Genomic DNA, 12,764 nt, shown 5'->3' on the forward strand with positions numbered 1-12,764 from the left:
ATTCCCTGCCCCCCCCCCCTCCCAACACACACACACACACACAATCTTAAAGATAAGAGCATACTAATCTCCAGAACCTGTAACGGTTACTTTATGTGGCAAAAGGGACTTAGCCTATATGGTTGTATTAGTAATCTTGAAATGAGCAGATTACCCTGAATTATCTGATGGGCCCAATGAAATCACAAGGTCCTTATAAGAGGGAGGCAAAAGGGTCAGAGTCTGAGACGTGTCAGCAGAAGCAAGGTTGAAGTAATGCCAATGCTGGAAGGGAGACATGGCCAAGGAATGCAGAGGGCCCCTAGAACTGGTGGGAGAGGGAACAGATTTTCCCACAGAGCTTCCAGGAAGAATGGAACCCTGCAAGCACTTTGATTTTAGCCCAGGTGACCCACTTTCAGACTTCTGACCTCCAGAACTGCAAGAGAATAAATTTGTGGCTTTTAGGTCACTAAATCCATGGTAATTACACTAGAGGCCCTATGCAAGAAATTTGTGCAAGGGGCTCAGCCCTCACAGCCCTGGCTTTGTCCGGAAGGTCATCCAGATGGTCGTTCTGATCTAATGAGCATATTAGCTTTTTATTATATATGATAATCACCATCAGCCCTCTTGAGCCATCCCAAATAAACTAATTTAAGAAAAGAGAGTAGGTCTGCCATGTATCCCCAGTCCAAGCCTCCTAGCCCTGCTGTCCAAACTTTTAAGCTACATTCTAAAACTGGCCTATGTAGAAATTCTGGAGCTGCTTCTGAAAATTATGCATGTACTAGTATATCACTTAGCACAATGTCTGCTCATAGTAAGGAAATATTAGCAATCATTAGTGCTCTGCTGTTATTCACTAGTTTACCAAGAGATTGTGGTTTCCCTTCTCCATGCACTTTGACAAGTTCATAGGTAAAGAGCATATCTGCCCTCCTACAATGGTTCAAATTCAGTTTCATCAAGAAGTTCACTGAATTCAAATAATATATTTTAACTTTTAATACTCGCCAAAATCCATTCCTAACTTGCCTTACTCCAAAAAAAACATTTAAAACTGCTAAATTCTGATGTTCTTTTGCATGTGTGGTTACTTGGCTTTCTCACTTCTCTTTAAAAAAAAGGTTTTTTTTTAGTAACAATGGCCTTTTTTATTAGATCAAATTAACAGATATCCCATAATTCCAATTAGTGACAAACATGAACAGTGTTTCATGATGCCCGTAACAACTCTGCCTTAAAAATGAACCTATTTACTGCTAAATTCCTATTTGGGAATAAGGCTAACTTTCAGTTACATTAGTGAAAATAAAGATATACTATTTCCCTCCATCAAATTCATGGATCCCGCTAGGAAAAATCTCAGTCAAAAACCCCTTCTGCAGTTCAAATGAACATTCCATGATGTTTCTTTCCTGGCTGTGTTCATGGTGGTCATTGCCAAGTTCTCACTCGAAGCTTGTGGTCAGGACCCACTGACGAGAACTTGCTTGAAAAACAAGTGCACTGATGCAAATTCTGGTTCTCCTGATACCAAACAGCTGCCGAGTTGTCACAGACCGCCAGCTTGATGTGCTAAGGTGAACAATTCATTTTACTGTCTTCCACCTCAGAGGCCATCAGGCTGTGGGGCAGACAGGGGCTGGGGCAATGTGTCCACTGTGTTGATGGCGCAGTCCTGGGGATAGATCTCCTTGGCCAGTTGCCCCTTCTTCTTCAATGTGCAGGCCCGCTGGCACAGGGGTGAGATGGGGAGGGGGGGAGGCTGCACGGGTGGTGTGTACTTGTGCTCTGAGCCGTCCTCCGGGTCTAGTGGGTAACCGAGGTCTGAATCATAGGAGCTCAGGTCCCCACAGGTCACAAATGGCACAATGCTGTGGGCGGGACCATCTAATTGGTGGAGACCTCTATTGTAGGAGCGGTCCAGCAGGGGTTTGGTCAGGTCCAGCAGGAAGCCCTCAGGGGGCGCATAACCCTGACAGACGGCGAAGGCCTCGCTGCTGGCCTTCCGGCTGCTCCTGGGCTTGGCACAGAGCACGCTGGAGAAGAAGACATGCAGCTGGCTGTAGATGAGCGTCATATCCCGGCCTCGGAAGATCTTGGCTACAAAGCAGCCCCCGGGCTTCAGAACGTGTGTAGCGATGTTCAGAGCGGCGAGGAGAAGCTGGGCCTGCATGTACTCATCAAGCTCATGGAGGCCGGTGACATCGGGAGCCCCGTCGCACACCACCAGGTCGGCCGGGCAGCCCTCAAAGAGCCGGATGATGTCCTCGGCAGTGGACAGCTGGGTGATGTCCCCCTGGATCTGTAACACGCCTGGTAGCGGAGCCATAGCTTGAAGGTCCACAGCCACCACATGGCCGGAGCCCTGCGGACTCCCGATCTTCTGGCTCAGCACCTGGCTCCAGCTGCCGGGGGCCGCACACAGGTCCACCGCCCGCGTCACACCCTGGAAGAGCCGGAATTCCTCATTGAGCTGTAGCAGCTTGAAGGCGCTGCGGGCGCGCCAGCCGTTCTCCTTGGCCAGGCGGTAGTAGACATCCCGTTTGTCCTTCGACGTCCGTCCCATCTCGCACGCTGTCTGCCCGGGGACTCTGGGTCTGAAGCCTCCGCGGGGTCAGCCGACCAGGCTACTAGCGGCGGCGACGAGGGTGAAGGTCTCTCCTTCCCCCGATGGCGGGACCGTATAGGCCTCGGCCAGCGGCGCCCTCCTGACCAGGGCCCTGCGGCTTGCAGAGCCGGAGGGGAGGAGTGGAAGGATCCGTCCGCCGCAGCCCCGGGTCAAACCTGTGAGAAATGGCAGAGCTTCAGTTCGTTCTTAGTTGACCCAAATGCCCATGGCGCAGGCCTGCGGGCCACGGCAGCTAGGCAAGGCTGTCATGGCGACACCAAGGCTGTGCGAGGCCCAGACCAACCGAACTTACGGTGCGTCGCGTCACCTTGCGTCACTTTGCATCAACTGCGGTTCCCAGTATACAAAGGGCACGCCCAAAGCTTCTGAACGCTGAAACATTTTTAAATGATTTTTGTGTTCCTGATGATCGAAGCAAAGATCTCATAGTGCCAGACCTTAAATGCATTTCCTTTTTACTATGTGTAAATTTCTCCTATGTATTAAAATATTTTTCTTTATAAAAACGAAGAGTTGAAATCATATATATATAATATATAATATATATATAATGTATATATATATATAATATATATATATAATTTTGCATGTCATGATACACTTTTAAATAACATTTCCAATGACCGTCAAATGGGTATTAAATTCTCAATGTCTTGCTAGTGTTGGATATGTACTAAGTGGAGTAGAATTGCTCAGTATTTATTTCAAACTAGTGTGTAGAGTAGGGGTGTCGAACTCAATCAGAGAAGGGGCCAAAATCTAAAATCCAGCCTAAATCGCGGGCCGAATGGTTTACTGAACAGTCATAAACTGTCATTGTGATGGAAACGCAGTGGAGTGCAGTGATGACAGCTCGGTGCGGGCCACATTGCAAGGCCTGGCGGGACGGATTTGGCCCGCGGGCCTTGTGTTTGACACATGTGGTGTAGAGAGTAAGGGTGCAGGTGCTGGTTACAGCCTAGGTGAAGGAAGGCAACATACCCAGTGTGTGGCTATGTGTGGGTGGGTCTGGGACATCAGACAGCTATGGCTGGACCAGTGAAAGCCAACAGGAGTAAATGTCCCCTAGAGTGTTCCAGGGCACACATCTGTATATCAGGGTTTTTAAAAGATTGGGATAATGATGAAGAGTATAATAAACACCTAACATCTATGTAATACGTTCTCCCTTACTTGAGGTTGTTCCTAAAAGGATTTAGGGGGAATTCAATAACAAAGAACTCAATTAAATATGAGCAAAAAAAAAAAAAAAACTTGAATAGGCATTTCTCCACAGAGGACATACAAATGGTTTATAAGCACATGAAAAGATGCTTGCATTTTAATCATAGTTTTCCTTGATTAAATACAGTGGAAGCCGAGATCCTGTCTGGTTTGAGAGAAGGTGAAGAAGGGTGACATAATAAAGAAAGAAACATCCCATACTCCAACATACATATTATACCTCAACCCTCCACTCTCTTCATTGTTGGTACCTTTTCCAAACCCCTAATTATGGGAATTCTCTAAGCCTCCATCTTCTATCCTCTATGTCTCTGATCTCTTATTCGTGGTTTAATTAATAAATTCATGGAATAGATAAGAGGCTATGCTAGGCTTTAAGGTGATAATAACATTAATATAGCTTCCCCTCCCTCCAGGAGTTTACCGGTTAGTGGAGAAAACCAGCGTGCTAATTTCTATCCACCTTACATCTAATCCTCTTCCTGTGTCCTCTTTGCTGGTGACTGGAACTAACAATTACTCACTTCCAATTCCAAAACCCTGCAAGCCTTCCTCCTGCTGCTTTCACCAATCCCATAACACCCTGAACCAATCAGTCACCAAGTCCAATGATGCTGCCTCTAAACTATTTCTCAAATGTATTCCTACTCCCCATCCTATTTGCCATCAGCACACCCTCATCCCTCCTCTGGACCATGATCTCCCAGCTGACCTCCCAGCCACCACAGTATCTTTCTCAAATGCCAGTCTGACCCTATCAGTTCCCTCAGGTGCCATGATCTACAGGAGGGTATTCATAGTTCTTAACATTACAATCAAGGGCCCTGATAACCTCACCCTGTCAATCTCTAGCCCTAGCTTTTCCTGCCACCACCCATCCCTTCCACTGTGCAAGGCCCTCTGCCGTGGCTCCCCCACAGGCTGCCATGCTGTCTCCTGGCTGCCTCTAGTCACTGTTTAGAAACACCACCCGCCCCCTTCACACACACACACACACACACACACACACACACACAATCAACTGGTATGGTGCCTCTGTGTTTCTATGGCAATCTGTGCACTTCTCTCATAGTACAATATGTAACTACCTGTCTCTCCTGCTGGTCTGAGAGTTCCTTGAAGACAAGACCAAGCCTGTTTTCTGTGCCTAGCACATAGGAAGAGCACAACACGTGTCAGGCACTGTTCTAAGCACTTTGTACACACCAATTAACTTAATCCTCATGACGTTCTATGAGGAAAATGTTCTTATAGTGTCCATTACACAGTTGAGGACAGTGAGAGATTAATCAATTGGCCCAATACACAATAGGAAGTAGCAGAATTGGTATGGGAATTCAGGCAGTCTGGCTCTAAAGCACTGTTCTCTTCTGCTCCTCAATTTACATATGTTTGTTGAATGAATGAAAGATGATCCCTTTTCACTTCCCCATCACAATACGTGCACCACCAAATAAACAGTTCTCTCCCAATAGCTTCTTTTCTCCACATCTGACCATTGCTCCTCCAGTCTCAGAGAAGTCTTTAGTCTGCGACTTCCAACTCTCTCCTCCCTGACCGCATTCAATCTCTCATCATTCCTTTCCCGGGGTTTGGCTTTGTTTTTCCTTGGAAACATCTGTCAGATTCATCTGTCTGGTCCTCATCCCTTCAGGCCAGATGTCCACAGCAGCTTCCTGACTGGTTTCCCTGGCTTCGCTATCTCACTTCATTGGAACCTTGTGGGTTACGTGCATTTTTATTAACACTTCACGGCAACTCATGAGCTCACCTTTTACAGATGAGAAACTGAAGAACAGAACCCAGGTTCAGACAGGGTTTGTCTGGCTCTGGGGACTCTTTCATTTCCAAAAAGACTGCTGATTTTGGTCAAGTCACTTAATCTCCAATAGTCTCAGATTTATTAATCACAAAATGGGGATAATAACAGTAATGACCTCATGGTGAGAGCAACTGAGATAGCACAGTGCCTGACACACAGTCGCTGCTCAATGATCATCACTGATTAAAGCATAGCTGACATATGAGTTGGCTAATTGTTCTGACCAAAATGCTTTCTGGAAGCACTCTTGAGCCATAGCGGAGAGGAAGTTGCCATACCCGGCACCTTCTTTGTTCCTCAAAGGTGCTCTCTCCTGGGGCGCATCATACCATCGTATGAAAAAAAAATTACCTTACCGGTTACTTGCAGAATGCTCAGCAAGAGAGACTACACCCCGGTTTGGTGGAAAGTGCACAGAACCTGTGACTCTCTTCTGTCCAGGCCGTGTGACCACAGGAAATCTTGCTATCTCTTACTTTGCTCATCTATAAAATGGGGATAATAATAAATAATAATACATCCCTCCCCCAACCAATATCGAGATAATGCATCAATAGCTTTTGGTGCGTGTCCGGACAGGGTAAGGCCTAAAGCAGTTGTGCAACGTTGTCGTAGTCAGATCACCTAAACGGGCACGCTTTACTGTAAGTCGAGGACCAGGTGGATTTATAAATCTCGTTATCAAAATCAAGTATTAAAAGTACACAGAGGAAAGGTGACAGGATTGTGCAAATCAGGTACCATCGCGTATCCTGAAAACTTACCTGTTTTAAGAGAGACCAGGGGCCCTTTCCCTTGAATCCTGAGAGGTGGGTCGAGAGAAGACCCGCCCTCCTCCTCCGTCGCCAAAGCCCGGCCTCTGGGTCCGGTGACGTGTGCCCAGGCCCCGTCTACTAAGGGGCGGGCATCCTCTGATCACGTGAGCGCGGGTGCGGAAGTGGTGCAGCAGACCGCGTCGGTGATTGGTCCGGGCCGTGCGTCCCGGGGGCGGGGTCAGGCAGGCCGGACCCGCCCGAGAGGAGCCGGGGGAGGAGGCAGCCGCGGGGGCCGGCACTGGGTCTGGGATTCGATCTGCGGTCCCATCGAGCGCTGGACCGGCGGCGGCCCCGTGCACCCTGGCCTGCGCGCGCCCGCTGCTCTGGGTCACCCCGGCCCGAGGCGCCGGCGGCTGCGGGAGCGGGGTGGCAGGGAAGATCGGAGGGCGCGGGCGCCCTGTGTGCTGAGCAGGCGGGAGGCGGCCGGGGGGCCGGGACGCCATGTCCATGGAGGACCCCTTCTTTGTGGTGAAAGGGTGAGTGTCGCCGAGGGCTCCACTGGAGGAGGTGGAGGAGGTGGCGATGCTGTCTGCCTGCACCTCCCCTCTCTCCCTGCTGGAGGGGGAGGGGAGACAAGTTGAGCCTGGGGAGGGGACCCTGGGGACGGCTTAGCTCTCAGGGCCATGGCCAAGCGTCCAGAGACACCCCCTTCTTCATGATCTACCTGGACTGAGGAGTCCAAGCCCCTGGGGAGGGAGTCCCCTTTGGCCTGTGCGCTGCTGGGTAACTTGGGTGGGGGGTCGAGTTGTTCAGCAGCTCTGCGGGTGGGGGAGGGAGGCACGGGTCCCAGCCCACACCGGCGCTCTAGTCTAGTGGAGCACGGGTCTCTGCTTCGAAGGAGGGAAAACAGCATCTGGGCAGGAAAAGGGAAATGGCCCTCCTGAGCTTTGTAGTTGGCTTTGACGGGGGGTGAGCTCCCATTGTCCATTGAGATCGGAGCTCCGGCCCGCAGACTGGTGGGACCACAAGCTGCCCGGAGGCGTCCCGGCACGTTTGCAGGCTGGGAGGCGGGGGCGGTGTGGCTCTGGGAGGCACGGGAGCAGGGCTCCGGAAGACAGCTTAATTCAGTGGGGGAGTTTTTAATGGGGCCGGGAGGAAAGCAAGTCGTCCGTGCTCAGTGATGATGTTGGAAGGAAAACAAAATGAAATCAGCCAAACTAAACTTTCCTAGGCTTTCTGTTCGCACCGGGATTTTCCCACAGTGCTAAAGGAAATGAGTGCTTTCTCTTCAACGCCCCTGATTTCACCCAGACCATTTGACAGGTTTGCCCACTTGTTTTTCCCCCCCTTTGAGCTGTCCTGACTCCATCTTTGATTGCTGGGTTGTCTGGAGATAGAAACTTTCATTGCATTTTATTTCTGCATCAGCTTTGTAGCCATTAAGTGCAAGGAAGATGGATTCTGATGTTGTTACAACCTGTCAGCTTTATGTTTTAAGTGTCAAACAAGTCAGAGAACTGTCAGGTTCCCAGAAGGTTAGTACTAATAACCATCCAGCGTCCCTTTGCTTTCCACTGGTTGCTACTGGCTTCCTATTTCTGTAGTGGTGCAAGTTGACCTGGTGCCTGGGTGTTTAATTTTTTTTTTAAGGGTTCTTAGAAAAATTTAAATGGTACTATAAGTGAAATACTTCATTAACCAAGATACAGTAAAGTATACTTATACAATTATTGGCAATTCCCTAAAAAGGGTTTTCATCATCTTACTCTAATTTAAATGGGAAAATGTTAAGTTGTAGATTTGTTTTTTAGTCATACGTCACTCTCTATCTGGAAAATGTGTTATTTATTAAAAGGATTGATTTAGGGATTGGTTTTTAAATGTTAAAGCTGTGTGTTTTCCCCCTGAATGAAAGTTCTTAAATGCTTAGGTTGCAAAGGTAATCTCCGGCACTGGGGATCAGAGAGAATGAGAACTTTTCTGTTTGATTTTTAATGGAGTTTGTGAAAATGTTAAATTGCTCTGCCATCTTGACATTTTTTATTTCCTGAGAGTATCCGATCCAGTCTCCTGATGTTTGCTCACTGATCAGATAACACTGCTTTATTGGAACATTGGCCTGGAGTTTTGGTTTATTTTGACATCATTTTATTGTCTGTAATGTGCCTGAGGGAAGTGAGATTTTCAATATCTCCTGCTGTATATAGATAAAGTTAGGCACATGGGTGCCTCCGGATTGTATATGTGACAAAGTATCTGAGAAGCCATGCACTTCTGCTCATTAAAAGTACTGAAAATGCATCACACAACGTGGAAAAATTAAAGATGCCTAGAAAAATTAAAGATCCCTTACCCTAGGAGCTGATAGTCTGATCTGAGAAACAGCTGATCACAAAACTTAAGCAGAAATGACAGGTGGTAAGTGATGACGTGCTGAAGTGATACTACAGAAGATAAATGCCCCAGGAGTTTGGAGAAAGGTGACTCATTAGGGATGGTTATGACTGGAAAAGCTTTGGGAGGCAGTATGAAGCCGTGAATTCGGTTTTGAAGCTGCGTAGAATTTAGGTAATTCAGGCCCGTCTCATCTGGACTCTTACCAAGGAGTCTATTGTCGTTCTTCCTGCTGCCACTCTCGTTCCTCTTCCATCCATCCCGGGCTGTAGCAGATCAGTTCTTTCCAAAGTACAATGGGAGCCACAGATGCCATTCCACGGGTCCTAGTAGCCACATTCAAAAGTAAAAATAAGCAGGCGAAATTAGTTTGAATGTCATCGTCAACCTAATCAGTTCAAAATACTTCAACATGTGGTTGATCAATAAAGATTATTAATGAGATCATTAACTTTTTTTGAACTATGTTTTCAAAGTCTGGTGTGTATTTTTTACACTTACAGCGCTTCTCAATTTAAATGCTAAATTTTCATCAGAAATACTTACCTGCACTTGAGAAAGTAGTCACATACACAATTATTCCGAGCATACTTAAAACTTTTCCAGTAACCAAATTACATATTAGTTTCTCAACTTAATTTAAATTAAAATTTTAGTTCCTCAGTCACACTAGGGCAGTAGTGGGCAAACTCATTAGTCAACAGAGCCAAATATCAACAGCACAACGACTGACATTTCTTTTGAGAGCCACATTTTTTTATCTTGAACTTCTAACGCCACTTCTTCAAAATAGACTCGCCCAGGCCGTGGTATTTTGTGGAAGAGCCACACTCAAGGGGCCAAAGAGCCGCATGTGGCTTTCTAGCCGCAGTTTGCCGACCCTGGCACTAGGGCATTTGAAGCATTCAGTAGTCATGTGGCTTCCGTATTGGGCAGCACAGAGGCCAAGCAGGGCTGCTGACTTAGTATCACTTAGTGGCTGCCTGTTGCCTGCAGGAGAAAGCCCGAGCACTTCATGACCTTCGTGATACAGCCCTGTCTCCCGTCCTCTCCCTCTCCCTGCCCCCATGCCTGGCCCAGCGCTGTGACCATGACCCTGGTACTAGATGCTCCTACTCCACATGCTCCTCCTCTGCCTAATTCACCCCCACGGCTTCTAAGATCTGGTGTCGGCATCTCCACTGTCTCCAGGAAGTGCTCGCTTCCCTTGGCACCTGTACCACGTTATTGCACCTCTTCCTCTGTCCCTCATTATTGGATTATGAGCTCTGAGGGTTGGGACTGTTTATTTTTCCTGTATTTCCAGCCCAGCACCTTGGATATGGAGCATAAATGTTGGGTGAATACCCTTTGGTGGTTGGTGGTGGTTCATGGGTGGGAACGCCAGCAGCAAAGGCCCTGAGATGAGCATTGTTTGTTTAGAAATCATCAAGGCAAACATCCCACGTGGCATAGGAAGTTTATTTGGGGAGTAGAAATAATAATGGCTAACATTTAAAGGATGCCACTCCTATGCCAGGCATTGTGTGCTAAGTAAGCACTTTATACAGATTTTCTCTTTATAAGAACAGTTCTGTGATGTGGGTATTGGCCACATTTTAGAGATGAGCAGCTGAGGGGGCACAGAGGAGTTCATCACTTGCCCAGGGTTCCACAGCTAGTGCGTGGTAGACCCAGGTTCAAATTTGAACTGCCTGACTCTTATACTGTTAACACTTCACAGTAAGTACAAGGTAGGCTAGGGTCAAGGGGAGTCTTAAGGCCACCAGAGATTTTTAAAGCAGAGAAATTACATGGAATCAGGGTTTCAGGAATGTTGATTTGGTAATAGTGTTGGATGAATCAGTGTGAGGAAAGATAAAAAGGAGACCAGTTAGAAAGCAGCCTTACAAGACAACCCACTTGGGTCCCTAGGGAGCTTTTCTGTAATAAACATTTACTTTCGCTCAAAAAAAAATAAATAAATAAAAAAAAAAAAAAAAAAAAAAAGCTATCTCACGTATGCAATGATGACTGCGTGTTTGAGGCTCAATTTTTTACACCGTTGAAGTCTCGTCTGGAGAAAAACCCACAGCTAGAAGTGGTGTGAGGAATGGGGTGGGATGCCTCTTAGGAAAAGGGTGGAGTGCCGACAATTCACCGTGGTGGACACACATGGTCATTGGGATAATTCACACTCACAGGTAATTCACACCTGGCTCTGCCTTCACCTGTGGCTGTCTGTGTCCTCTCCCCATCCATCAGGGTAGCCTCACTGGCTCATCCTCCGTGTGTTCTCAGGTGCTTCCTGTGTGTCTGTGCACCTCCCACACCCCAGTCACTCTGGTACAGCTCTCCCCTGAGAGCTTTCCTCTTTTCTACTAACCACTGCACATCCCCCACACATATCCCAGGTGCTGGGTGGGTATCTTCTTTTTTTCTTCTTCTTCCTGCCTATAAGCGCCTGCCTGGTCCATCCTCTTCTCAACCCTCTTCACTCCTGACCCCACACTCTCCCTCAGCCCTCTGTCCACTTGGTCATCCTGTCCTATGGGTGCCATCACAAGGATATCTCTGGAATCTTCTCTAACACTCTGGTTTTGGTTCCTCTACCCTAGTTCATGTCCATGTCCTCTCCCACCATAGTTTTATTCCCAGGTTCTCAGCTGTGAATCAGTGTTGAAATAATGGCATAAATAGGTAGAAAAGCAAGAGGGTAGGGGTTATGTTATATTATCCTCTCGCCATCTCTGACCTATATACTAGAGGCCTGATGCACGAAATTTGTGCGAGGGGCAGCCCTGGCTTCATCTGGTAGGTCACCCGGAAGGTCATTAGGCTGTCGGTCTAATTAGCATATTACACTTTTATTATTATAGATAGACCCTCTTAGAGTGTGAGCTCCTTGAAGGCAAGCATTGTGCATCCTGTTGACAATGCTGAGAAACTGTTGGTGCAGTCTCTGTGGGAAAAAAGAATGCTTGCTGGCAGAGGAACTTTAGTCCAGTACAACTGGGTGTAAGTCACATCTGATTTCCTACTTTTAAAAAATCAGAATCAGATGTTTCATGGTGAAAACAACGTTGCAAACATTGGCTGTAAATGCATTGAATGCCTGCACCGACCGTATTTGGCTCCTGAGATTGTAGTCTAGTTTGGAGAGCACATGCGGAACGGGAAGAGTGCAGGGAAGACAATGTGCATTGTGTGCACAGTTTTGGAATGGGGGTTGAGAGGTTGTGGAGCTTGAAAAAAGGAAAGACCCTGAGTGGGAATGCTGGTCAAGGACACTTCAGTGACGCAAACAGGGTCTCAATCTGGGCCGAAAGGAAGTGTCTGCTGTTCATTCGCAGAGGTGCAGGGACTCTCCCAGCTAGGGAAAGGCTAGGGAAACACGCACAAAAGTCCGGGGCCAGGAATGAGCAAAGGGAGGGTGCGAGGATGGCCTGCCAACTGAAACCAGATTTGCGGTAATGAGAAATCAGGTTGGATAGTAAAGTCAGCCAGCTCAGGGGAAGGGGAGGCGTGGGATAGCTAGCTGAGGAGTTTACATTTAATTTGTTTCCTATCATCAATTCTTAACCAGGAGGCAGTTTTCACTCCCAGTTACTCTTCCCTTGCCTGTGGTCACACAGCTTTTCAGGGCTCAAACCCAGGTGTTCTGAGAAAAATCTGTTTGTCTGGAGGCTTAACAAAGATGGAATTGAATAGGTCTTGGTAGTGAAAGATGCCTCGCACTCAGAGTCAGGAGAACTCGGGGCAAGCAGCCAAGATGGCTGAGCCCCGGTTCTCTTATTTGCTGAATGAGTGCGGACTAGTTATCTTGCAAGTTCCTTCCAGATCTAAACCCCAGTGATTGGGCTTAAGTGGAGGTTGTGCAAGGTGAGAAGTAAGAGGAAGAGTCAGAGAGGACACTTGTCTAGACAAGTTTTGAATCTTGGAAAATAGTGGCACTGTTTACTCCAACAGGAAG

At 47.5% G+C, this 12,764-nt stretch overlaps 2 protein-coding genes across 4 annotated transcripts in view; one reads left to right on the forward strand and one right to left on the reverse strand.

Annotated features, from left to right (window-relative positions):
* Positions 1 to 476: 476 nt before the first annotated feature.
* On the reverse strand, positions 477 to 6,549 carry LOC118721302 (putative tRNA (cytidine(32)/guanosine(34)-2'-O)-methyltransferase). Of its 2 annotated transcripts, XM_045583166.1 has the most exons (3): positions 6,428 to 6,538; positions 6,020 to 6,148; positions 477 to 2,772 (listed from the first exon to the last, which is right to left on the reverse strand). In XM_045583166.1, exon 3 carries the CDS (start codon positions 2,552 to 2,554, stop codon positions 1,595 to 1,597), a length of 960 nt encoding a protein of 319 aa, XP_045439122.1. In that variant the 5' UTR covers positions 2,555 to 2,772; positions 6,020 to 6,148; positions 6,428 to 6,538; the 3' UTR covers positions 477 to 1,594. The 2 variants fall into 2 exon arrangements, with proteins under 2 accessions (XP_045439122.1, XP_036298036.1); XM_036442143.2 differs by lacking the exon at positions 6,020 to 6,148 and having other exon boundaries at positions 6,428 to 6,549.
* A 144-nt stretch (positions 6,550 to 6,693) lies between these two features.
* STX6 (syntaxin 6) overlaps positions 6,694 to 12,764 on the forward strand; it is a 35,691-nt gene continuing 29,620 nt past the window's right edge. The window contains exon 1 of one of the 2 annotated variants that reach the window (XM_036442584.2): positions 6,694 to 6,954. In XM_036442584.2, the coding sequence (XP_036298477.1) occupies positions 6,920 to 6,954 (35 nt within the window). In that variant the 5' untranslated portion in view covers positions 6,694 to 6,919. The remainder of the gene's footprint in view (positions 6,955 to 12,764) is intronic. The other variant, XM_045583167.1, reaches the window with a different exon arrangement.

Source organism: Pipistrellus kuhlii, unplaced genomic scaffold (genome assembly GCF_014108245.1).
Source record: "Pipistrellus kuhlii isolate mPipKuh1 unplaced genomic scaffold, mPipKuh1.p scaffold_m20_p_18, whole genome shotgun sequence".
NCBI classification, from domain to species: Eukaryota; Metazoa; Chordata; class Mammalia; order Chiroptera; family Vespertilionidae; genus Pipistrellus; species Pipistrellus kuhlii.

Excerpts from the sequence above, each read along its gene's own strand:
- LOC118721302 (XM_036442143.2), bottom strand. The coding sequence starts at position 2,554 with ATGGGACGGACGTCGAAGGACAAACGGGATGTCTACTACCGCCTGGCC.